Source organism: Mesoplodon bidens (genome assembly GCF_964165515.1).
Source record: "Mesoplodon bidens genome assembly, chromosome: 6".
Classification (NCBI taxonomy): Eukaryota; Metazoa; Chordata; class Mammalia; order Artiodactyla; family Ziphiidae; genus Mesoplodon; species Mesoplodon bidens.
The window spans coordinates 69,865,044-69,890,706 of NC_138162.1; the positions used below are offsets into that span (position 1 = coordinate 69,865,044).

At 38.1% G+C, this 25,663-nt stretch overlaps 1 protein-coding gene across 4 annotated transcripts in view; it reads left to right on the forward strand.

Moving 5' to 3' along the window:
• Positions 1 to 25,663, forward strand: part of PTPRD (protein tyrosine phosphatase receptor type D) — a 2,148,730-nt gene that overhangs the window by 2,064,498 nt on the left and 58,569 nt on the right. For all 4 annotated transcript variants that reach the window (XM_081238160.1, XM_081238163.1, XM_081238162.1 and 1 more), the window contains 2 exons: positions 10,660 to 10,783; positions 25,194 to 25,369. In XM_081238160.1, the coding sequence (XP_081094286.1) occupies positions 10,660 to 10,783; positions 25,194 to 25,369 (300 nt within the window). The remainder of the gene's footprint in view (positions 1 to 10,659; positions 10,784 to 25,193; positions 25,370 to 25,663) is intronic.

Sequence of the window (25,663 nt, forward strand, 5' to 3'; positions counted from 1 at the left end):
GTAAATAAAGTCATTATTGAGGGCATTTTCTATAAGTATGTGTTACATAATAAGTTATAATCAGAATTTCATTTCAAATCTTTAGGCAACATTTAAAGTTGATACAATTTTATCACTTATTTAAAGAAGAAACTTTAGCTATGTACAAAAAATACCTGATCGAAACACTTTTTGATGCCTTCAATGAGTGTGGTATGTTTATAAATTATACATCCTTTTTCTCTTAAAGGTGGGGAATTCCCACATCCATTCATTAGTTAACACTGAGAGCCTTGAAAAGTCCCTATTTCAGTCCTTCAGACTCTAATGGTGGCCTAGGTCAGAGGTACTTTATAGGGGAAGAGATAGGAAGTTTTGTTAACTAATTAGGTAAAGAGAGAGAAAATAAAGGCACAAACCTGATGCTTGGATGACAGTAATTTAAAAAAGGAACACAGAGCAAACAGACCCAAGTATGTGACCTGCCAAAGCTAACCAGGGGCAAAAGGAAAGCAAGTACCCTGAGTTCTGATTCCCAGACTTTGCTCATCACCATACTTTCCACTCCTTCCTCACATTTCAGTTTTTAAAATATCATTGGATTCAACTGAACTCATGCTGTTCTCTTTGAGGCAAGTACTCATTATGTCTTTTGCAGGCCTCTGCTAATTGTGCAAAATACAGCCCTTCCCAACTATGCAAACACTGGTCTTTTTCAAACAGATACATATTAATTTACCATTTTCAAATGGGGAGAGAGAATATGAATGAATGAGAATTTTAAAAAGGTTTCATAAGTGGCATGATACATTTAAAGTGATGAAAGGGAAAAACCTACAACTGAGAATACTCTACCTAGCAAGGCTCTTATTCAGATTTGATGGAGAAATCAAAAGCTTTACAGACAAGCAAAAGCTAAAAGAATTCAGCACTACCAAACGAACTTTACAAGAAATGTTAAAGGAACTTCTCTAGGCCAAAAAGGAAAGGCCATACCTAGCAATAAGAAAACTGTGGAAGAAAAAAACTCACCAATAAAGGCAAAAACACTGTAAAGGTAGAAAATAATCCACACACAAAACAATTAGATGTAAAATACGATATCAAAAACAGTAATCATGAGGGGAAGAGAGTACAAAAGCAGGCTATTTAAAATGCATTTGAAATTAAGAGATCAGCAATATAAAATAATCACATGTGTGTTTATGTATGTGTGCGTGTGTGTGTGTGTATGGTAACAGCAAACCAAAACTCTATAATAGATATACACACAGAAAAGGAAAAGGAATCCAAACATAACACTAAAGATAGTCATCAAATCACAAGAGAACAAATGAAAAGAAAAAAATCCAAAACAACCAAATGACAGAAAGAACATACATATCAGTATGTTCTGTACATACATACAATTATCTTAAATGTAAATGGACTAAATGCTCCAACCAAAACACACAGACTGGCTGAATGGATACAAAAACAAGACCCATATACATTCTGCTACCAAGAGACTCATGTCAGATCTAGAGAGACATATAGACTGAAAGTGAGGGGACAGAAAAAGATATTCCATGCAAATAGAAATCAAAAGAAAGCTGGAGTAGCAAAGCTTATATATGACAAAATAGACTTAAAATAAAAACTGTTACAGGAGACAAAGAAGGACACTACATAATGATCAAGGGCTCAATCCAAGAAGATATAACAATTGTAAAAATATATGCACCCAACATAGGAGCACCTCAATATATAAGGTAAATAATAAAAGCCATAAAAGGAGAAATCAGCAGTAACATAATAATAGTAGGGGACTTTAACACCCCACTCACATCAATGGACAGATCTTTCAGGCAGTAAATTAATAAGGATAAGTAAATTAACATGTAAGTAAATTAATATGCACCCCAGTGTTCATAGCGGCACTATTTACAATAGCCAAGACATGGAAGCAACCTAAATGTTCATCAACAGATGAATGGATAAAGAAGATGTGGTACATATATACAATGGAATACTACTCAGCCATTAAAAAAAAGAAGAATGAAATAATGCCATTTGCAGCAACATGGATGGACCTAGCAGTTATCATACTAAATGAAGTAAGTCAGACAGAGACAAATATCATATGATATCACTTATATGTGGAATCTAAAATATGATACTGATGAACTTCTTTACAAAAGAAACAGACTCACAGACATAGAAAACAAACTGAATCTGGAAAAGAATATACATATATATAACTGAATCACTTTGATGTATACCTGAAACATTGTAAATCAACTTTACTTCAAATTAAAAAAGAAAAACATGCCAAAAAAGAATATTGAAAAGTAAAATTAAAAAGGCTTCATTGCAGAAATATACACTCAATGGCAGATTGCTCTTCTAAACCTCAGAAAGGACTTGAGAATATCTAGGGGCAAACCACACTGAGGACCAAATGGGCCTACTGATGGGGAACTATGTGGAAAGATAGTATTTTTCTGGAGGTTAAGGTCAATGAAAGTTCAGTTCTCTGTATAAAGGATGCTTAGTCTGACCCATAGTTTGGTTAGTCAAGTAGCTGCTCTGTTACTTCTATATAATTAAATTTTGTTAGTTGTTTTAAAACACAAAAACGGGATATATCTTTCTTGTGGTTTCTCTTTGATGAGCTTCTAAAGGGAGTTTTTTGAGGTTTTTTACTGGTGGAGTGAGAAGAGGAAGACAGAGCAACTTGCATGGTGTTTTGCACATGGGAATAATATTTTTCTTCTGGATAGAGAAGTTGAAATTTTAAACCATATTTAAAGGGCTTTGCTGTAAGATGATGACTTCAGCTTTGTCAAAAAAAGGTCACTCTCATATCAGGATGTAATTTTACTCAATGACTGTAATCCGATGTGCAAATTCATGAGCACTTTTTTGTTTTGAATTTAGATTTGTAAATATAGATCAGAAGCACTGTAGAGATTTTTGTTCCTAGCTTTCCCACTGTGTTTCAGGAGAACAACTGAAAGGCATGTGTGAAACAGTCAAGGGATCTTCTCCAACTTGGCCAGACAGGAAGCATAGCACGGTGGCTAGTCACTCAAATGGGGGCAGGGGAGGGGTGCAGGGTGCATAATACCTCTGCCCCAAATCTAGCTTCTCTACCTAGTAGCTGTCTGACTCTGAGAAGGTAATTTAACTTCTCTGCACCTCAGTTTCCTCATCTACAGAATTATGATAATAATGGTAACTAATTCCAGGGTCTGTGTGAAGATAAAATGGCTTAAGATATGTGAAGCACAAAGAAATGTAAATGAGAAGTAAATGTTACATAAGTGTTAGTTAGCATATAAAATACTTACATTTTAATTCTAGCTTTTTATCAAGAATACAGGGCAAAATTGTAAATCCATAAGTTAAAACATAGCTTTTATTTCCACTTAACTATTTTTTTCTTCTTACCTATTTTAAGGCAAAGTTACAGTTGATACAATGGAATATTACTCAGCCATAAAAAGAAACGAAACTGAGCTATTTGTAATGAGGTGGATAGACCTAGAGTCTGTCATACAGAGTGAAGTAAGTCAGAAAGAGAAAGACAAATACCGTATGCTAACACATATATACGGAATTAAAAAAAAAAAAAAAAGTCATGAAGGACCTAGGGGCAAAACGGGAATAAAGACACAGACCTACTTGAGAATGGACTTGAGGATATGGGGAGGGGGAAGGGTAAGCTGTGACAAAGCGAAAGAGAGGCATGGACATATATACACTACCAAACGTAAGGTAGATAGATAGTGGGAAGCAGCCACAGAGCACAGGGAGATCAGCTCGGTGCTTTGTGACCGCCTGGAGGGGTGGGATGGGGAGGGTGGGAGGGAGGGAGATGCATGAGGGAAGGGATGTGGGAACAGATGTATATGTATGACTGATTCACTTTGTTATAAAGCAGAAACTAATTAAAAAATTAAAAAAAAAAAGTTACAGTTGATTAAAGAAAAAATTAGAACTTTCAGACCATCAAGTTAAAGACTACATAAATGCAAAATACTTGATATTAGCAAGTATTCAGCTAGGGCCTTCCCTTTCTTCTTTAAGTTACAGGGGTATTTTCCTTTTATTTTGTCACTTTTTCTCAGTAAGGCTAAGCCAGGGAGTTGAAGATGTGTTAGCATTAGAGTGATTCGGTCAAAAGCTATTGGGAGGAGGAAGGGGAGTGTGTCATGTGTCAAGTGTGTAGGTAGGGAGGCTGTGCGGAATGGTATGGCGTCTTGGTAAAGTTTTAGATGCTACATAGGGTTCATCTGGCACATCTTCAAGGGCATTGTTGATTGGAGAAACAAAAGTTAATATTATGAAATAGCATTCTTGTTCATAAATTCTGTGACAATGTAACATCCACATTTCATATAAATTCTTAAAAAGTCTATTAATCAAATTTTGGTTGAATAAGTCTACTTTACTTCATTTCCAACTTGCAACATTCTCAGGGGAGGCTGAAGAGGACCTGGTTAGGATTCTGGCTCAAGAGGGTCGAATTCTGATTTGAGTGACAAGAAGGAGGTAGATCCCAACTGAATGTTGTTTGGGTAAACAGACACAGAAGGATGAGCGGAGATAATCTGAGAGTCAAGCTCAGGAAAACCAAATACTAACAGCAAGAAATAATTGAATCCACTAGGAAAAGGGTGCTTAATTCAAATTGCTTTGAATAATATTGGGGTGGACTCAGCTTAATCGTACAGTAGGAAGATGCATGGTTATGATGGGGTGGCCAAAATTATAAGGTTGAATTGAAAATCACCTTCTGTATCACTCAAGACTTGTGCTGCTCTTTGTCCATTTTGGCCAGTCCATTCTTCCTTGAGAAGCTCTCAACAAGAGAAGCCAGAAAACAAAGAAGCAAAGCAACAGTGTCTTCATTAGCACTAAGAAAAGCCTAAACATTGGGTTTTGAATATTACGGTCTTATTCATCCATGATATCTTTGCCTCATTAACATGGATAATTGAAATTTGATCTTCCTCAACCAGTTTTTTTTTTTTTTTTGCGGTACGCAGGCCTCTCACTGTTGTGGCCTCTCCTGTTGCAGAGCACAGGCTCCGGACGCGCAGGCCCAGCAGCCATGGCTCACGAGCCTAGCTGCTCCTTGGCATGTGGGATCTCCCCAGACTGGGGCACGAACCCACGTCCCCTGCATCGGCAGGCGGACTGTCAACCACTGCGCCACCAGGGAAGCCCAACCAGTTTGTTTTAATCTAAAAGATCTTCTTATACCTCATCTGCTTTCAGTAGTTATTCTTCTTTACTGAGTTTACTGCTCTCAGCATTCTGACAAGCTCCAAAATAATGACCTATGCTGTGTATTGTTAAACATTCAGTCAGACAGATAGATACAGATGGATGGATATGTGTTGCACAAAGACAAGTCAGCATTATTTAATCAATGTTTGTTTGATCCATGTAAAACCAATATAAATGCAAGCTGCATCCCATCTGCTTTATCATCCATGTGAAGCCAACCTCATTTTTTTTTTTTTGCGGTACGCGGGACTCTCACTGTTGTGGTCTCTCCCGTTGCGGAGCACAGGCTCCGGACGCGCAGGCTCAGCGGCCATGGCTCACGGGCCCAGCCGCTCTGCGGCATGTGGGATCCTCCCGGACCGGGGCACGAACCCATGTCCCCTGCATTGGCAGGAGGACTCTCAACCACTGCTCCACCAGGGAAGCCCAACTAACCTCATTTTTAAATCTTGATTTCTTATGTAATTGCCCCAGAATGACACAGTGTTGGGCTGCACCCCTTAGGCCTACAAGGCCTGTACTTGCCCAGCTCCAAGACCGAAGAAGTAGCCGGGAGTCAGCCACCGAGACATCAATGAATTCATATAAGCACTTAGTTTCTCTTAATCCAATTAAACAGCTCATCCACAAACCAATCTTGGCCATGCCATTTAGAGGCAGAGACATATTTCTAAGGTACACATAGACATGTATCTATACAAACAAAGAGATTTCACAGTTTTCCTGCTAGAGTTTTAAAAGGCCTCTTTGTTTTTTTTTCTTTACTCTCAGAGACCAGATGATTAAAGTTCCTGAGAACCCAGGTAGATCATTTACATCTCAAAGGTACAAGAAGAGAAATACCAATTCCCTCTAGAAAGCTAACTTCCTCTTAGGGCATATGCAAAAAAACAGTTTTAGAATGTCAAAAGAGTCCCATCTTGGACATTTTCAGGGATTTTTTTTCAGTTTCTAAATAGCCAATTCACTTTAAACAAATACCAGTGATAGACAGTAATACATATCATTCACTCGCATTCACATGGCTTTCATAGGAACATGAATCAACATTCAAGTTAACCTTCGCCTCAGCTGTCAGCTCAGCCTCTTTGCCTTTCTTAATACAAAAAGCAACAGCCAGCCCCGAGCTGCGGCCACTGTTTTCCCACTGTAACGGTGGCCAATATCTCCCCAACAGCCTTGGGGTGTCCGTGAGAGTTCTGTGAACTCTCTCGGTGGGCCCCATTCATCAAGGCAGCCACTGCCAGGCCCCCGCATACTAGTGGACGGCCCCCCGGGGATTTCTGCCGCAACTTTCAGGATTATCCCAACTTTTGGGTCCCACATTAGTGGCCGGCCACCCCGGGGATCACACTCGTAACTTTCAGGCCCCACTTGATAGTGGACGACCCCTACAACTTGCCATTCCCCGTCCTTCCTTCCCGACATCTTGGCGCTCACGGGAGTTTCCTCAGTCTCCTGGCCACTCCGCCAGTTGCTGGGCTGCACCCCCGTGGGCCTGCCAGGCCTGTGCTTGCCCAGCTTCAAGACTGAAGAAAGAGCCCGGAGTCGGCGACAGAGACGTCAGTGGTTTTATAAATGGGGGTGCTTACAGGTCTGAAGTGAGGTCCTGGAGCGACATCCCACCAAGATCAGACAGCAGACAGCAGACATCAGCCGGAAGAACAGGGCGGCAGCCTTCGTGATGGGGGGAGGGGAGGTTACCAGTTAGTGGGGAATTGACTTCAGGTTGTCTTTGTTGGTTACTAGGGAAACTAGCAGAGGGGCATGCCCCTCACCGCCCCTTTGATAAGCTATCAGGTGAAGATGTTCTGATCTAAAGAGTAGAACCATCACCAGCTGGGGCCTGGGGAAGTATGTAGGAAGGTCAGTCCTGTGAGCAGGGTGTAGGTGAAGCAGACAGTGGTCGAGCAGGGGATGTACAGAGAGCAAGAGAACAGCCATCTTGGGTGGCCTGGTCATACACACAGGATGATCAGTTGGAAAGAAATATCATTTGGACTGATGAGATAAAGGATAGTTATGTTGAAGTCTGTTTCATGTGTCGGGCTTCTTCACTTTGCAATGGCTTTCTGGATAGTGAAGTAGCACCGTGGCTTAGTAATTACCAGCTGTTAATCATCAGTGAGCTTTGAAATCACCCAAACCTGGGTTTGAGGGTAAATGTATAAATCTAGCTGTATGAGCAAATTACTTAACCACCAAAATGCCTGCCACAGAGAAGTCCCTCAGTAAAATTTATTGAATTAGTCTTTCCTTACTTCAGTTTCCTTGTCTACAAAATGGAGAAAACAACAATACCTACCTCATAACATTTGTGAAAATTAAACAGGATACTTCATGTAAAGCATAATGACCTGGCAGCTATTATATTATTGTCATTATCCGATCACCTACAGATCTTTGTCTCTTGGGTCACACTTTAAGCCTAAACATATATATATATATTTTTTTTTATTTTTATTTTTATTTTTTTTTATTTATTATTTTTTTTTCTTTTTGCGGTATGCGGGCCTCTCACTGTTGTGGCCTCTCCCGTTGCGGAGCACAGGCTCCGGACGCGCAGGCCCAGAGGCCATGGCTCACGGGCCCAGCCGCTCCGCGGCATATGGGATCCTCCCAGACCGGGGCACGAACCCGTATCCCCTGCATCGGCAGGCGGACTCTCAACCACTGCACCACCAGGGAGGCCCTATATATATTTTTTTGAGGTACGCGGGCCTCTCACGGCTGTGGCGTCTCCCGTTGCGGAGCACAGGCTCCGCGGCCATGGCTCATGGGCCCAGCCGCTCCGCGGCACGTGGGATCTTCCCAGACCGGGGTATGAACCCGTGTCCCCTGCATCGGCAGGCGGACTCTCAACCACTGCGCCACCAGGGAAGCCCTAAACATATTAACATATGTGATATACAAGCTTATGTTTCCATTATTGGTTTTTAAACTCTTCTATTTAGGTATCAAATACATCATGCAGACGGCTGCAAATGTGTGGCAAGAGTGGAAATGAACATGAGTTCACGGTGTCTTTGAGTTGGTAGATGCAGTTCATTAGTCTAATTAAATGCATGCCATTTACACATACATGAGTGATCGTAATCTGAGGAACAAGGCCATCAGAGGGAGTAAGGTCTTCCACCAAAGGAATGACTGTATATCAGTGAGCTTAGGAGCTTCTTGGGATATTTCAGAGAATGATGTGTAGGAAGCTTATGTACTCAGTAACGCTTATCAGTGTAAAGTGGAATATCAGTGGTAGTTGTACTTTCAGGATCACATACTTAATTACTTAATATGATAATAAATGTTAAAGTATTCAACTAGTAATGCACTGCACATTGCAGTTTCCATAGTCTGTTCTCTAACTCCCATGTTAAAAGAAGGAATTACTCCATGATTTCTCTTTATGAACTTTTCTCAGCAAGTTATTCATCAGTTCAATTCATTTAAAAAATAGTTGTTAAACCATTTATTGAGGGCTTTGTAGATGCAAAGATGACTAAACGTGTCTAGGTAGGATGGTGGCTAAGGACTCCAGAATTTAAGCTGAAGGTCACCCAGAGCCAGTGGAAGCTCTTAAACAGGGTCCTAACCTATCCAGGGCTGTGCTTTAGAATGTCTACTTTGGTATGAAGAATGGATTGGAGTGCGAGTTTAGAGAAGGGATTCCAATCAGACATCAGATACTGAAGGACTGGGATTTAGGGAATGATAGACTTTGGATGGATTTGAGAATTTTTTAAGGCAGGCTTGGTCACTGAATGGAGCTGCTTTGTGTGGAGAAGGCTCAAGGTTGACTTGAGGGCTGCCACCCAGGCATCTGAATGCTTTAACTCCCTTTAGCTCATGGCATACTTGGAGAGGAGTACATTCTGCAGAGGAGATGATGAGCTTCCCTGGAAAAGCAAACTAGAAAGACCCCTAATTACATTATTCGTTAGACTCTAAGACGTGGATAATTATTTTGCTGAGTACTGTTCAATGATTGACTGGTTTATATACAGATTAGCATAGGCTAAGAAAGGAAAAAGCGTTTTATAATCCTTAGTAAATTAGAAGCTGCAATCTATACTGCTGAGAATTTTTGTATGTTTGGAGGCTTATTCATGACTGTTAATAGGCTTGACTCCTTACACTTGTGAGTTTTATTATCGCGTTGAACTCTATCCATTTTAACACAAATGTGTGCGTCCTTAATATTGTGACAGCTGTTGGATATATTTTACTTTTAAGTTCTACATATCCACTAAAAGCGTGGAAGATATCCAATATCAAAAATAACTTAAAAATTTTATGAACATAACAAAGTGTTTTTACTTTTTAAAGAATTTCATCTGTATGTAAACCTAATTTATCACTAATTATGTCTGAAAACTTGATTTTGATCATTGAAAATCATGTTTCTGTAATTACTGAACTCATATTTCCATATACCATGAAATTATGTCTTTAAAAAATGTCAGTATGCTATGATGAAAGGAAAAGCATTTTGATTTCCATAACATTGCAGGACATTAAAAAGTTCCCCAGAGTTTTATATCAAAGCCTGAATTCAGTCTCAAAATAATGGTTCTGCTTTAACCATAAAGAACTTTATATATTATTTTATACCTGTGAATATTTAGATTATTGAACAACTTTGAACTAAGGCATCAAGGAAAGACATTAAAAATCAGAAAAACTAAGTTTAAAATAAAGAATAAAAAGCAAACTTTGTAAACATGATAACACATAATGATAACTTAAGAAGCGATGAGATCCTATCTGCATTAGATTATAAATTAATATTCTAAGAAGATTATTTGATTTAACTGACCTCCCTTCTTTACTGTTATCCTTAACTGTCTGAATTGTACAAATTGCCTTGTGATAGTGGTCATAGTATGTTTTGGAGAAACAGACAAAATTTTAAGTTGCCCTCAAGATGTGAGCCTGCAGGTGAAGAAAGAAGAGCCTGTGCCTAGTGAATCCAGTGAATGATCAGTCCACTTAAAGAACGAGGTTAGGTCCACATAGGAAAGGGTAAGCAAGATAAAATAATGTTCACAGAACTAGAGAACTGGAGGGAATATTGAACCAAGATAACTTGTAAACTACAGCAGCAGAGAAGGAAATGGAAAAGTGAAAAAAAAGAAACCAACGTGCCTTTCCACTATTAACAGAACACCTATATTGATTTCTTTTTTCCATTTTAATCAGTGTTGGTGACTATCAGTGTTTTTTCCTATGATTAATCATTTCATCTTATGCTGGTTATATTAGTGTTCAGCTTCACAGCTAGAGTCGTCTTGATGAAGTGTAGCTTCAGAATTTTCTTTTTAAATCGTTTGTTACTTGTGATAAATGCCTATAATCTGATGTTATTCAGTATTGATTTTATGTATGTGTGCTGTTTTTCTTTTAAAGTCAATTGACCCTGGCCAGCAGTTCACATGGGAACATTCAAACTTGGAAGTAAACAAACCAAAGAACAGATATGCAAATGTAATCGCATATGATCATTCCCGAGTTCTCCTATCAGCAATAGAAGGTAAGGAAATGCAGATGTTATTTACACCTTTATTTTCATGGGTTTAAATATGTGCATGAAAATATAGTTTTAACTAGGTGTTCGGCCATCTATGAAAACAGTTACTTAAGATTTAGGCGCTGCTTGTTCTCACTTTTTCTTTTTCATACAAATATACCAATCCTTGAGCACACAATATCCTTGACACCATGTAACACAAGGGCATTCCTCATTACCTTCTTGCTTCTACCCTGGATGAAAGATTTCATAATGCAGTTCATGTTTATATAGGGGAAGCAAATTGAGGTTGCCCATTTTCCTGATGGTTGCTGATGGTTATGAATAAACAGGTGATTGTCAGAAGATGCCCATAGACTGTTACTTAAAAATGGTGAGGGGTTTGTTTGTCAATAACTCTGGATAACCACTAGGAACAGTCAAAAAGTTAGGAGTGGTGATGTGATGATTAATAAAAATTAAGCACATTAGAAATGTCTAGCTCATCTAATTTGTGGACTGCTTGGTAATCTCTCTCACAATTGTAGTAGTAAGGAGTTTATTCCAGAAGGAATGATTTCTCCTAGAAGATGAGGATTATTCCTCAAATATACCTAGCTTCTCTGAAGGATTCATGAGAGTATTATCCATTCACCCCTTTCCAATAATAAATCCTTCTCACATGGCATATTAAAGACACTTAGGAGCTCATGTTCAGCACTCAGCATTTTGTTAGTCTTTTGTGGCCATGGTAGTGCATTGGATTGCTTTCCTTAGAAAGTAGTTTACAATGTCACTTAAATCCTAACCTGGACTACCAACTGCCACATACCACATTCATCCTCATTGGCATTCAGAAGAGCTTTGTGGCTTTTTCATACTTGAAAGTTCACTGCTTACCCTCTTCCAGATGTTTTATAAAACATTAAATAGTACCAGCTTCAGACCCAGACCTTTTTAGTACCTTACAGTTGAAACATTTTCATCTATAGTTGTTCAAGTACCTTTCCCTTTTTTCTGCCTCTGAAATCTATGATGACCACCACTTTATCTCATAACTCTGACCAAGTCCTACCTGCCTCCCTAGTATTCAAAGTTAATTTGAAAGTGAGACTCTGCTTAAAAGCTTTCCCAGTCAGCACCAAAGGCAACAACACATTGAATTCCAATTTTGGAGGAATAAGAACGACCTTTTGGCATTTGAGCAAGTCCATACCTCAGTCCCCGTTTCTCAAAATGGTATTATGCAGCATAGATATATTTTGTAAAATTCTCACAATCAATTTTACTTTTGATGTTGGAAAATGGCTTAATCCCTTTTTGAGCCAATTAAAGATGCTAGGTGTTCAGGAGTTAACTTTTTTCCATATTGAAAAAATTGATCAGTTTTATCAAAGTTTCACCAATGCTAGTTCAAGCAGGATAGTGCCAAATAGGTAGTTGCTTCTTTTGAGGTCCTGTTTAAAAACTGTAAATGGTATATGTGAATGATCAGCATATAGGGTTTACAATTTACCTATTTCCCATCTTAAAATGTAAAAAACTATCGTAGCAATTTCTTGTCTCAAGTCTCTTAAATCATATCCATAGTAAATAAGAAACTAAACCAAGTCACACACAGAGGAGAGGAATCTTTTTTGTCATTAGTGAAGCAAGGTAAATTATAAAAATAAAATAAATTAATGTAAATTGAGAACCCAGTTGGCATGAACTTGGGTAGAGAACTTGTCATTCTGCCTTTGCTGTACTGTAGCATTGTTTCCACTCAGAATTAGGTCATTCAGTACTACCACTTCCCTGTGCTTTTGCCTGCTTTGTCAGTATTTTCCTTAACGTGTTATTTTCCACCATCTTAACAGTAAAGTATGTCGAAGGACAAATAATGTTCCTCCTTGTACCTTTATTATGATAGTTGGAAACTATGTACATTTCATTCCTATGCTATTTTTACAGTATAAGAGCCAAAGCAGTTGAATCAGACTAAAACCTGCCTTTTTATAGCTCTGTGCCCACAAATACACCCTAAATCTAGAGATGACCTAGAAACCAAAAGTTTTTCAATTTTAAGTGTTATGCAAAAGGTTAGAAGCATTTAATTGAAGTTTATGGGCTATACAGAGAGCTTTAATCTAGATTACAACCATGAACAGCATTTTATCTTTGACTAAGTCCTAGCCAGCAGATATTTAAGGGGAAAAGCAATCATCCTATATCTTTTTTTTTCTTTTCTTTTTTTTTTGGCGGTATGTGGGCCTCTCACTGTTGTGGCCTCTCCCATTGCGGAGCACAGGCTCTGGACGCGCAGGCTCAGCGGCCATGGCTCACAGGCCCAGCCGCTCCGCGGCATGTGGGATCTTCCCGGACTGGGGAACGAACCCGTGTCCCCTGCATTGGCAGGCGGACTCCCAACCACTGTGCCACCAGGGAAGCCCATCCTATATCTTAAGCACAGAAAAAAAATACCAGGAACTGGAACCACAGAAGCACTAACTGAGGCTTCTCCTATAAAGGGAGCTTTGATAACACAGAGCCAGATTTTTAAAGTATATTAAAATGTTAAGTGACTTCATGCACAATTTATAAAATGTAACGTGCTTGTTTTGGGTTCTACCCATGGTGATAACTTACATGACTGTGGTTGAGTGTTTTATTTGGGGCGTTTTTGTTGTTGCTCTTCTCTCAGTGGTTCTGATCACTCTCTTCATATTACTTTGCAGAGTGATCTGATGACATTAAAGAAAAAAATGGGTGTTGCCACCATGACTCGTGTTGTCTTTATCTTGGTTTAATAGAGCAAAACTTTTAACATACTTCCACTGAAAGATGACAAGGGAAAAACTTAAAAGAATCAGGAATTGTGTATGGGCACCAATGTGCTTACTGAACCCCTTGAAAATAGTGACACTTCATGACGTGTTTCCGAATTACAATTATTTTATGTATGCTGGGGAAAATGCAGAATAAATTCAAGAGTCCTAATAACAAAATGCTCACAATTGTTGAATTAGAGAGTAAGCAGTATGAAAATACAATTGAATTTTTGACCAATGCAGTTACTGTTGGGATCCCAACATGTTTAAGCAGTTCTTAAGAGAAAATAGTAATTCCTGAAAAAAAGGGATGATGGGATTTATTTTAATGATTTAAGATAAATGTTGTCAAAGAAGACTAAATGGAAACTAATATTTATATGTGAATAAAATAATATAAAATAATATGCTTAATTTTATAGATGCCAAAGTTGTCCAGAAAGTATACTTTTATTAAAGTACGAAAAGAGAAATGGACAAACCAAAAGATGAAAAGCAAGTTTGGGTCACAGCTCTGTCACTAAGTAGTTATGTAACCTTGACTTCTCTGAGTATCAATTTCCCCAGTGCTAATATCTTTTACTTTTGAGTTCTCTAAGAGTTAGCTCTATGTAGTTTTCATTTCAACTATCTTATTTACTGTACTCACAACAGTCTGATGAAGCAACACTATAAATATTTTGATACACATAGGTATCCATGTTTAGATATGAGAAAACTGGAGCTCAAACAGAGAATCAGCCCTGACTTTCTCAGTGTAAAAGGTGAACAATTAATATAGCTTAAATTAGAATTGAGCTCTTCTGATTCCTCGATCCAGGCTTCCATAGGCCCACATCACTCACAGTGCTTTCCTACTGATACAGGATGTGACTGTAAATTAAGTAGCTTAGCATGGATCCGCACACCCAGCCTTGCCTTTTTACCTAAAAAGTCCATTTTATCATTTGGAATCATGGATAACACAAACTTCACATTAAATATTTCATTTCCCTCTTTATGGCCTAACTTTTCTGAGGCAGTGACACAAAAGGGGGAATCATCAGTGACCCAAATGCATCAGAGTCCTACAATTGCAGAACGTTACGTCTGTCCCTCACAGGTGATCTACTTAGCTCAAATATCTTTTTTTATATCTTCAACTTCTTATAAACTCAGGGATATCAATTAGTGGTAGATTATTAATTGTACTGCCTTGTAACTATGGAAAATTCAATCTAACTATTACAGTCCTAGATAAAAAAAGCTTTGTTTTTTTTTTTTGTAAAATAGAATTACTCTTCACTGCTGACAGTACTACATTTCTATTAGTAGGATTATAATTAACATTTCACTTTAAAAGTCATGTTGACATGGAACTTTTTAAAATCGTTGGCCAGGCCTAAATATAGAGCAAAATTTAAAACCTCCTTTTAAATTTGACAACAAAGACAAGACGTTATGATAGACATGACTGTCTTGGTATTTACCATGTGTTGGGCATCATGTCATAGATTTTTATATACAGTGTATAAAATCATGTATAGTTGTTATTTATAGTGTTCAGAACAACCTCAAAAGCTAGTTGTTATCATCCAATTTAATAGACAAGGAAACTGTTAAACTTTAAAAAGTCAAGTAACTTGTTTATAATCATTAGCTAGTTACTGGCAGAGCCAAAATTTTAACATATGAGTCAGTTGGACTCAAGAAGCCTCTTCTCTCCAATAGGTCACTTAAGACTGTAGCCACCTTTAAATCATAATGGCCGAGCCTATACATATCAAGCTAATTCAAAAACTGCCTTTTTGGCTGGGATGACTGCCTAGGAATTTTGAAATATACATTGTGAAACACTTATGATAGAAAGCTTAGAGCCAGAGGTCTTCAACTGTGTTCTTAGACTTCCATCAAAGTGAATTTTTCCAAAGAATAAGCAATATATAAATGGCTTTCAGGTGGATTTTTTTTATTTGTTTAATATTACTTTTTGAGGTATCTTAGGAAGAATACGAAATAAGAAGACAGAAACTAAATCCCAGTTTTAGCAGCTATGTGACCTTGAGCATGTAACTTAGTTCAGTTAATTTAACCCTTTGGGGGGAGCTGCTTCCTTTTGAGAATGTGATGAACATTTTAAATCCCACTTGCAAAGAAAAGGCACCTACACACTTTATCTTTATACTAATATCATAGAGTTCACAGACACACAATCTCTTTGCAAGCCCATTCTCCAGTTTAGGGGGCCCTGACTTAGTGTCTTTCGTTCTGGTTCTTCCTAAAATGAGAATGTATAAGATCCTTCCTGATATTCCGAAAATTCTGAAGGTTGATTCTAAATCCGGGGATCATAGATAAATATTAAATCTTGAACATTAAGAGATGACTCTTTTGAGGGGAAAAAAAAAACCCCCACACATTTAATCCAGAGGGTTTACTCAAATAGAATTGTTGGCTGGTATGTGTCTCTCCTGTGCCAGGTTTAAATGGTTTTATCTAAAAGAGTTAGAAATGACAAAGAATAAAGCGCTTCATGCCATATGCATTTTTTAACACCAGTGCTTGTTAATCTGATAAAGGCAGCTTAGTAAAATATGGGTTTGTTTTATTTTTTTCTAGTTTTGGGGGAATATATATTTAGTTTCAAACCATAAATATGTTTATTCACTTCATCTCTATAATGAAGAGGTACCTTCCTAAAAGGGCCTGTGTATTTTTCAAGAACTACTTTCCTATTAAATCATCTTGCTTCTGAAGAGATTGTTTGGACAAGTTACTGTGCCTTGGTTTCCTCATCTGTGCAATAGAATTAATAGTAATACCTACTTCCTAGAATTATTAGGAGGATTTAATGAATTAATGCATGTAAAGCCTTTAGATGAGTGTTTGGCACAAAGAAAATGCCTAATAAATATTGGGAACTATTAAAGTTATCATTGCTGTTATGAATTTTATTACTACTATTGATAGATCCGTTTATCCACAGATGGAATTTCTTTTGTATATGATCTATGGAAAAATTAATAATATCCAAATGAGAAAGCTGCATATATTTGCAGCACTCTGTGAAGCAAAAGAAAATATTGGTGCTTGATACATGGAAACGAGACCTATAATAGCATTACAGATTTCAACAAGAGGAAGAATGTGTTCTTTTAAATGGAAATCCAAAATATATCATCTGCTGTTTGATTTATATAATAGGAGCAACTCAAGACAACTCCAACTGTAAATAATATAGATGATGTTACAACAACTTCATTATCTGTGAGATGCGCAATTTAGCACCTTTAAAATGAGGAAGCAGCTCACAGAATCACTGCCCCTAAGATAAATCTAAATTTAAAAAGTAAAGAGAAGAAACTACTGATATTCCCCTGTACTGTCAGTTCGCCATCTGCCACCACACTTGTGCTCTACGTTTAAGCCCTGTCTTAGCTTCTTCTGTATAGTGTTCAAAGGTAAATCTCTACCGATTTGTTTAAAACAGCGGTCAGCACATGGTAACATTCTCCAGTTTCACATCTTATCCATGCTGTGAGCTATCTTTTTTTTTAAACAGGCCATATCTAATAACCTGATATATTTTCAATAAGTAAAAACAAACAAAAACAAACACAGGAAAATCAGTTAATACCATCTAGCCAACATTTTCTAATAAGTGTTTAATTATATCATAGTGAATATAAATGTTCCATATGAAGCCCTAACATTAAAGAATTAAAATTGTTGTCCTCAGTAAAGAATAGCTGTCATGATATTTCCCACATTGACTCAATAAATATGATTCCTTTTCCTCCCTCTTGGTTCATTCTCTCTCATTCTCTTTCTCTTTCCTCTCTCCCCCAACCCCAGACACTAATAACTCATCTGTGGGCACCTGGTGTTTGTTTTATTTTGCTCTTGAAATTCTATTTAAACTACTGAAGGAAGTTGGTTAGAATACATGCCTCATCTTAAAAAAAAAAAAAAAAAAAAAAAAAACAAGGCTAAATCTCATCCCATTATTGGTTGAGTTCATTTTTCTCACATTGTTCAGAACATCAAGCACGGAGTTAGCTCAGTTTCTCTAACATTTTCAGTTTTCAAGTTAATTCTTTTTTCTTTAACATCTTAATTGGAGTATAATTGCTTTACAATGGTGTGTTCGTTGCTGCTTTATAAAAAAGTGAATCAGCTATACGTATACATATATCCCCATATCCCCTCCCTCTTGCATCTCCCTCCCACCCTCCCTATCCCAGCCCTCTAGGTGGTCACAAAGCACCCAGCTGATCTCCCTCTGCTATATGGCTGCTTCCCACTAGCTATCTATTTTACATTTGGTAGTGTATATATGTCCATGCCACTCTCTATTTAAATGGTATCTCTCTCCTGCATGCAGGAGAGCAAGTGGTGTGAGGATCTGTTATTCCCCAGCTCCTACCTCAGCCTGCACCTGTGGTGCTTCTTACCTAGAAAAGAGAAAAAGCATTTTTAAGGGATGGCTAGTTGTGTTGGTTTTTTCCTTTACTCGTGTTCCCAGGAAGCTAATCAAAGAGTAACTCAGAAAGCTCTATGAGTTTCTTTTTATCTCCATTTTCTTTAATTCAGTTATTGGGATTTTCTTTTCACTTGTACATCTATGCAGGTTGTGCTAATGATTCTACACTTCATTACTCTGATGCTGCAGAGAAACCTAAGTCATCTGCAGAATGGCTCTGTTTTTAGAATATAGGCACAGGTTGTACATGGTCGGGAAGTTAAAAAATAATTATTTTTGTCCTCTGTTAATTTTTTTAAATATAGGAATTAGGAAGGGGCCTTCCAGATTTGGAATTACTTCTTGTCATTAGAGTATTAAGGAATGACTAGGCTTATTTCATTTCTGTTTATCACATCGATCATAAGAATAACTAGCATCCACTGGTATTTTAGATATTTCAAATGCATTCACTCATTTGACTCTCACAGGTGTTTTGGGTACGGAGGTTATGAAAGTGCTGCTCGTATTTTAGGATATATACATGAGGGGACTGGGGCTCTGAGAGTTTCCTACAGACAGAGCTCCTGTCATCACACTCTGCATTTCATTTTGACTACTTCATTGCTGAATAAAGCCCTACAATAATTGCATCCTTATTAACATAAGCTAAGTAGACCAAAAGTCTGTGACTTGGCTGAACAGGCATGTTTCAGTGGCCCAAAGTCTGCTTTATATTTCAAGGCAAAGTGCCCCCTAACCAGAAATCAGTTCCCTCTGTCACAAGTGCTGATAAGTCCCCAACACGTGTAGCTAATCTTAGAATGCATTCAAAGACAATCCAATCGCCCACATCCTTCTCTGTAGCCACTCCCATAACCCAGCTTCCTCAGCAGAGCTGAGGACTAGAAAACCAGAGAGCAGAGGACGGAGAACATCAAGAGGGCGGAGGCTGGGTTCACAAGCTCTTTGAAAGGTATCCCTTCCATTAACTCATTGTGGTGATGACCTGCAGTGCCCACAGAGCAACGCACGCTTCTAAAACAAATCGTCCTGCATACGGTAGAAACATGGAGGGTCATTTGCCAAACTGCAGTCACATCCAGGGAAACTTTGGCAGATGATACACTGTACCTTTGCAAGAAGCGTTTGTCTTTTCTGGTATGCTGCGAAGAGAATCCTTCATTTTGCTAGTTCTGATGCAGCTGTGGGTAGCTGCCATGGTGTAAGTGAAGGAGAAAGAAGGCCTGTGTCCCTTGAAATCAAATAAATCTACTAGTAAGTTATTATTGGATCTCATTTTTCTATTTTCTGTTCTCTAGTTTTGCCAGTGTCAGCAAACGAAGTAAACAGTTTTTTCTGCATTGTGGGTTGTAAAAATTACAATCTAGGTCTTAACTGGCAATTTGTTGTTGGAGTTTTTCTTTTTATTTGTGTATTGAAGTGGTGGAGATGTTATTTACTAAATAAAAGGTAGCTTTTGTGCTCTAGTGGATCCTGAGTACTTCCATCTTACAACAGGGAATAAACTGGCTTACCAAAAAAACAATTTCCTTTTCACACAAACTTCACAAAGCGTTTGCAGAGTGAAAGGAAACAAAAGTGCTGGAGTTTTGATGCCACACTGCAGGTTGAAACAGAGTCAGCCAGTGAGCTGGAGGTCTATCTCCAGCTCTGTAATGCTGTAGTAGTTTGTCTTCTGGAGCCCTGGATGGCATTCTGCCTCCCCTCTAATGCTGCCTCTTACTCATTCTCGCCTCCACAATTCAAGGAAAGCTGCTTTTTCTGAATAGACTGCGTACTAGCCTAGTCGTACCCCCTCCTCTTGTTTTTGAATTTGTTTATTTTTTACCCCACCAGGTTCTAATCAAGATTTGAAGTATCAATCACACCAAAAAAATCTCATCTCAGCACATCAGAGGTAGAAGCAATAGGAATCAGCTTGAATGATCATCAGAGCATGTTCCTACCTAATCTGAGAGCCACAAAGCCTCTGTTTATCTTAAAATAACTTCACAGAGATTTCTGAATCCAAGAAGGTTAAGAATACCACAGAGAGACATCTTATTTTAGAACTCAAAGGGACTTGAGGGAATCAATTTGTCCAACACACCTTGTTTAGCAGATAAGCGATCAGAGGTCTGGACAAGTTGAACGGACTGCCCAAATGTCAAAGAGCAAACCTACCAGCATGCTGCCCTAGACTGGAGTTCTGGTTTCCTGGTCAGTTTCTCTAAAGCCTTAGTATGTGCTTAGTATTGTTCCAAGAGGCACATATGACTTACCCTCCAGTGTAGGGTGACACAAAAGTACACACTTACCCCTTATGATTAATTTCACATCAATAAAATAATTCATGTACTATGTTGGGTCCTGCTTTTTTCACTTAACATCAGAGCTAAGGCCTTCATTATTAAATTTTTATAATTATAAACACCTGTCAACAAGAGAAATCTTTTCAAATCAAATTATCTGCTGACCTGAAAAAGCTAATGCAAAGCAAGTTGTTTATTTTTTTTAACTGGACCGGCGTGACCCAGTTAGTTCTCATAAAATTAACAAGGGGAAATAAAAACTTATTTTAACCCAGTCATGACAAAACAGCTCAGATAGTGTATTCTTTGACATTTCAACATGCTTTCGAGGTTTTAAAGCATTTCTCAGTATGAATTAATTATTCATCACGAATATTCTTTCAAACCTAGTAGCTTTATCTTTCCGAGGATTCCTCTCCTTTTGTTAATATTCAAACACACAGGGGAACATTATTATGAAGCCCTAAAGTGTTAAACCATGCTTAAATGAAGAAAAATGGCATTACCCCTGCATGTTGAACTCATGAGAAATTCTCAAAGTTTTTCAGACAGAAAAACAGGGGAGCCCAAACTTCATGTCCAGGCAAATTTTTCCACTGAAAGCTATAACTGGCAATTCCCAGTGAATAAAATGAAAGCCTAAACCTGACCCATCCCTGTTTGAATAGCTGTTTGCTATGGCTTGCTGTGCATGAAGAACACAGAAGCACAGTTCTACCAATCACTCACCTCATCACAATATCTGTTAAAGTCTTGAGTTTTATAGCTCTTAGTTTGCCCAAAACACAAAGACCCAGTATAAGGCATGTAAGTAATAATTCTAAGCACCACAAGAAATAACAGTCCATTAACTGATGAAATAGATTATAACACAGGAATGAGGAATACTGTGGGGTACAATATAAAGTCAAGATCTAGCCTCAGTATTCTCACTTATAAGATTAGAATGATAAACAATTATTATTGGTGTTGGAACTGTTTACATGACTTATTAATTGGAGAATACACATGAAACAATACATAGGAAATCATGAAAACTTACTTTTATAAATGAAGTAAAGCCATGGATGCCTAGGAAGAGCAAGTTTTAGATCTAAGCTGTTTTTCTTGGACAATGACATTAAGACCAACTGTCCAAGAGACAATCCTACAGCAGGGCCAATCCTAAGATTTCGCCTATGATGAGCTTCAGACATCTTTTTTATGCTCTTGTTATTTTAATAACTCCTGCCCCTCAAAAAAAAAAAAAAAGGCAAGGCACACCATTACCATAGTTTTGGACAAAAATCTCCTTGACTCCAAGAAATAAAAGCAATCAGCTAATTTATAGTAATCCTATATTCTTTCAGTTCTGCATTTTAACTTAGATTTCTATTCATCATAGCCCCAGAAGAATTCAATTAATTCTCACACACTTCTCTTGGATCAGTAGTGCATGCTGATAAGCGTTGCATTAGTGGAAAGCCAGCATAGTATTTTTTTTTCCATTGGGATTGATTGAAAAATTGTTCTAAATATATCGCATTGAAAATTGAGGTCTCATCTACTTGAAATACACTGCTCTTTAATTTTAGATTCCGATATGGGGTTAATATTTTTTAGAAGGGCAAGCCACCACCATTTCTCAGATCTTTTCTCATTCCTCTTTCTACACAGCTTGTTATGTTGGGTTGTATGAATATAGGACACATTAGGCCTTAGAGCTTCTAGAGAACATAGCCATCTCTCACATCTCCACATTGCAAAAGACATATGAGAGAACTTACTGGAAGTGTCTTTTTGCCAGAGTGTGTAAAGGGATTTGCCAGGAGGCTTTTATTCCAGGTACTACCTCCTTACAGACAAGTGTCAAAATAGAAGAGGAGCCTCACACTATTTTTAGGATATAAATTTTAGCCTAACAGTTAGCTCTCCTAGGTATTGAATTATTGTTTTCAATTCTCTTCTTTCCAGAATATCAAGTCCCAAATTCTTAAAGTATTTGGTGATACAGTATGGATCCCAGGTGCCTAATAGCTTTCAGGCAGAATTTTTATATTTTTATCCCAGGAAAATGCAACCATTATTCAGTATCAACCTATTCCCCCTAAAATATAACGACTTATTGTTCAAACTTGAGCAATATGTCAAAAAACAATTCATTACATAATAACTGATTAAAATTTATGCAAGAATATAGGATAGGTCTGATTCCCCTCCTTTAGATATGAGTCTCACACCCACCTCCTCTGTCCTCAGATATGTTGTTCAGACACATTTGTTATCATCCTTGATGAGGGAAAAATGGCATAGTGCCCAGCTGATGCATTTTCTGAGTCATTAAACCAGATTTCTCCATTTTTGAGTTTTCTTGGAAAAAAGTTTTCTGTATTTTGGTAGCAGTGTGAGGCTCTTAGCCAGAATTCTTTCTATCAATTCTTTATAAATGTTAACTGCTAAATTAAATTATTTAAAGTGGGCTTTTCCTGTATTATAATATAGACTCATTGGTGGCTCAGAACCAAATCCTGTGGACATGTAGATGTGCGTGCTTCCCCAGTGGTTGTAACCTGAGGACTTTATTTAAACTGTCCTTTGAATCTACAGTAATTTGGTGTCAGGGAGGAATAGGATCTTTATCAACAAAGGGCTGCCAGAACCCCAACTGCTTCTTGAGTAGCTATAATAGATGAATAATGTTACAACCAACCGTGCATTTCAGTTTTTGCTCAAAAGGCTTTTCACTAATGCTGGTGGTATTCCATATCCATGTGTTCATCTTGGAGCCCAGCAGTTTCCATCTGACTTTCATTACTTTTTCTTGAGAGGATCAGTTTTACAACTGGAATCAGAAAAGCAGTCAAAGTAATTACAAGTGGCAATCAGTGAAATAGAGTAATCTTAGCTTGGGAACATATGTTCCATTATAAAGAAAATATTCTTTTTTTTTCTTTTTTAATAAATCCAAGACTAATATTTTCCCAAAGTAAGAAGGGACCATGTACAGGTTCTATTGCTACCTCCCTGTAAAGTGTTTGTTCCCCTTCAGGGCTAGGCAACTCATTACCTCTGGAGGAAATCTATCCCCTTTCTGATTCTGACTTTTATCATACTGGAGATGAAATTCATCTCTCTGTAGTTACATCCTTCAGAAGTGAAAGACTTGGATCTCAACGTAGTAAACCTCAACCTCTCTTCAGACACTTACGGGCAGCTCTTATCTCCAACCCCTATCTTTTTGCCAGGTTATAATATATATTCCTTTCTCACAAGGAATAGCTTTGATTTCCTTAATCATTCCAGCCACTCTTCTTGAAAGAAACTCAAACTTCCCTATACCCCTTTTAAAGCTGTTGTGCTGAAGGAAAATTAGACTTTTAATCAGAATATCTGTATTACATTACAGCTGTGCTACTTATTAAATGTTGGAACGGAGGCATATAATTTGCTCTTTTTGTCACTAGGGATAGCAAAGGTGAATAAACGAGATGTGGTCTAGAGGCACATAAAACAAGCAATAAGCAAGTTAACAAACAACTAAATATGTAATTTCAATGTGTAATAAGTCATATAAAGAGTTGCCAAGAGGGCTTCCCTGGTGGCGCAGTGGTTGGGAGTCCGCCTGCCAATGCAGGGGATGCGGGTTCATGCCCTGGTCCGGGAAGGTCCCACATGCCGCGGAGCGGCTGGGCACGTGAGCCATGGCTGCTGAGCCTGCGCGTCCAGAGCCTGTGCTCCACAACGGGAGAGGCCACAACAGTGAGAGGCCCGAGTACCGCAAAAAAAAAAAAAAAAAGAGTTGCCAAGAGGGTTCTTAGGTCCCAGGGTATCAAGGGCAGGCCTTCTGAGATGGAGGCTGAGTGTTTTTCAATGGGAACGAGGCAGAGAGTGTAGTAGGATGTGGCAGGGTACTAAGCTAGCAATGTTTTCTAACAAAGTCAGCATCTAGAAGCAGGCCAGCGTCTAGAGTTTAGAAAGCGAGGAGGTGAATGGGACAAGATGAGTCTGCAAAAGTACAGAGTTTTGTAGCCATTGTTGAGAGCTTGGATTTTATTTAAAGTATAAGGGGAAGCCACTGTTGGCTTTGAAGAAGAGACATTACAGTGTCTGAAATATATTTTTAAAAATTACTCTCATACTAGATAGAGAACAGACTGCAAAGGACAAAGCAGAAGTGGAACAACCAATTAGGAGGCAGTTGTCATAATCCAAGGAGAGATTTCATGTGATACAACAACCCGTTGAGGTTTATACGAGAAGCAGTACCCTACAGAGGTTAAGACACAGATGTAGCAGACTGCCTGCCTATAATTAAACCAGACTCCACCAACGTCATCAAGCTCTGTGCACCTCGGTTTCCACCTCTGTGATAGGAAGATCATGACAGAACTTCACAGAGTTGTTGTGAGGATTAAAAGAGTTTATATATGAGTTTCCTCTTAGCTAAATCTGGAAAGAATTTTTCACTGTTATGACATGTTCCACCCTATATTGCATTTGCAGGCTCAGGCATTATTTTAGTTGGTTTTTGTCTGGGAACGAAGAAGAGAATGAGTGAGGAAAGTGACCGGATCATTGTTTATCCTCCTTTGCCAGCTATATTTTTCTGATGCAATAGAGAAAACAGACAGCATGTGAGAGGAAAGGCATTCTGTGGACAATTGGTTGTGTTTTTCTTTCTTTGGAGTCCACCTTGTCACATGATAAATACAAACATTGCATTACTCTAACGTAATGGTCCCAATAAGACCTATTTTTAATCTTGTTTAAAACCCAAACTTTAATATAGTGTGACTCCTCTTAATATAACATTGTCATTAGGGCATGTCCCAGGCTGTTTCCTCCTGTGATATGTTCACCTCATTGAATAACCCTCCTTGTTTTTACAGGAATCCCAGGAAGTGACTATGTGAATGCTAACTACATAGATGGCTATAGGAAACAAAATGCCTATATTGCAACCCAGGGATCTCTCCCCGAAACATTTGGGGACTTTTGGAGAATGATATGGGAACAACGGAGTGCCACAGTTGTTATGATGACAAAACTAGAAGAACGATCCAGGGTAAGGATGAATATCTACCTTCTCCCTTTTAAAATCTTCCCCCAGATAGTTCCTGCATTGCATATTTTATTCTGGTCAGAATCTAGCCTGTCTTTAAGCTTTGACTTTGTAATAGACACTAATTGTGAATGAGCATCAACAGCTTAGATTAAACCATTCTTTAACATTCTTTTGCATCTTTCAGAAAGGAAATTCTCTCATGTTACGATGTGTGTGATCGCTAAAAGAAAAAAATAGCACTCAAAGAAGTAGACAGCTTGGTTAGAAAAAATAAATATTAACTTGGACATCTTT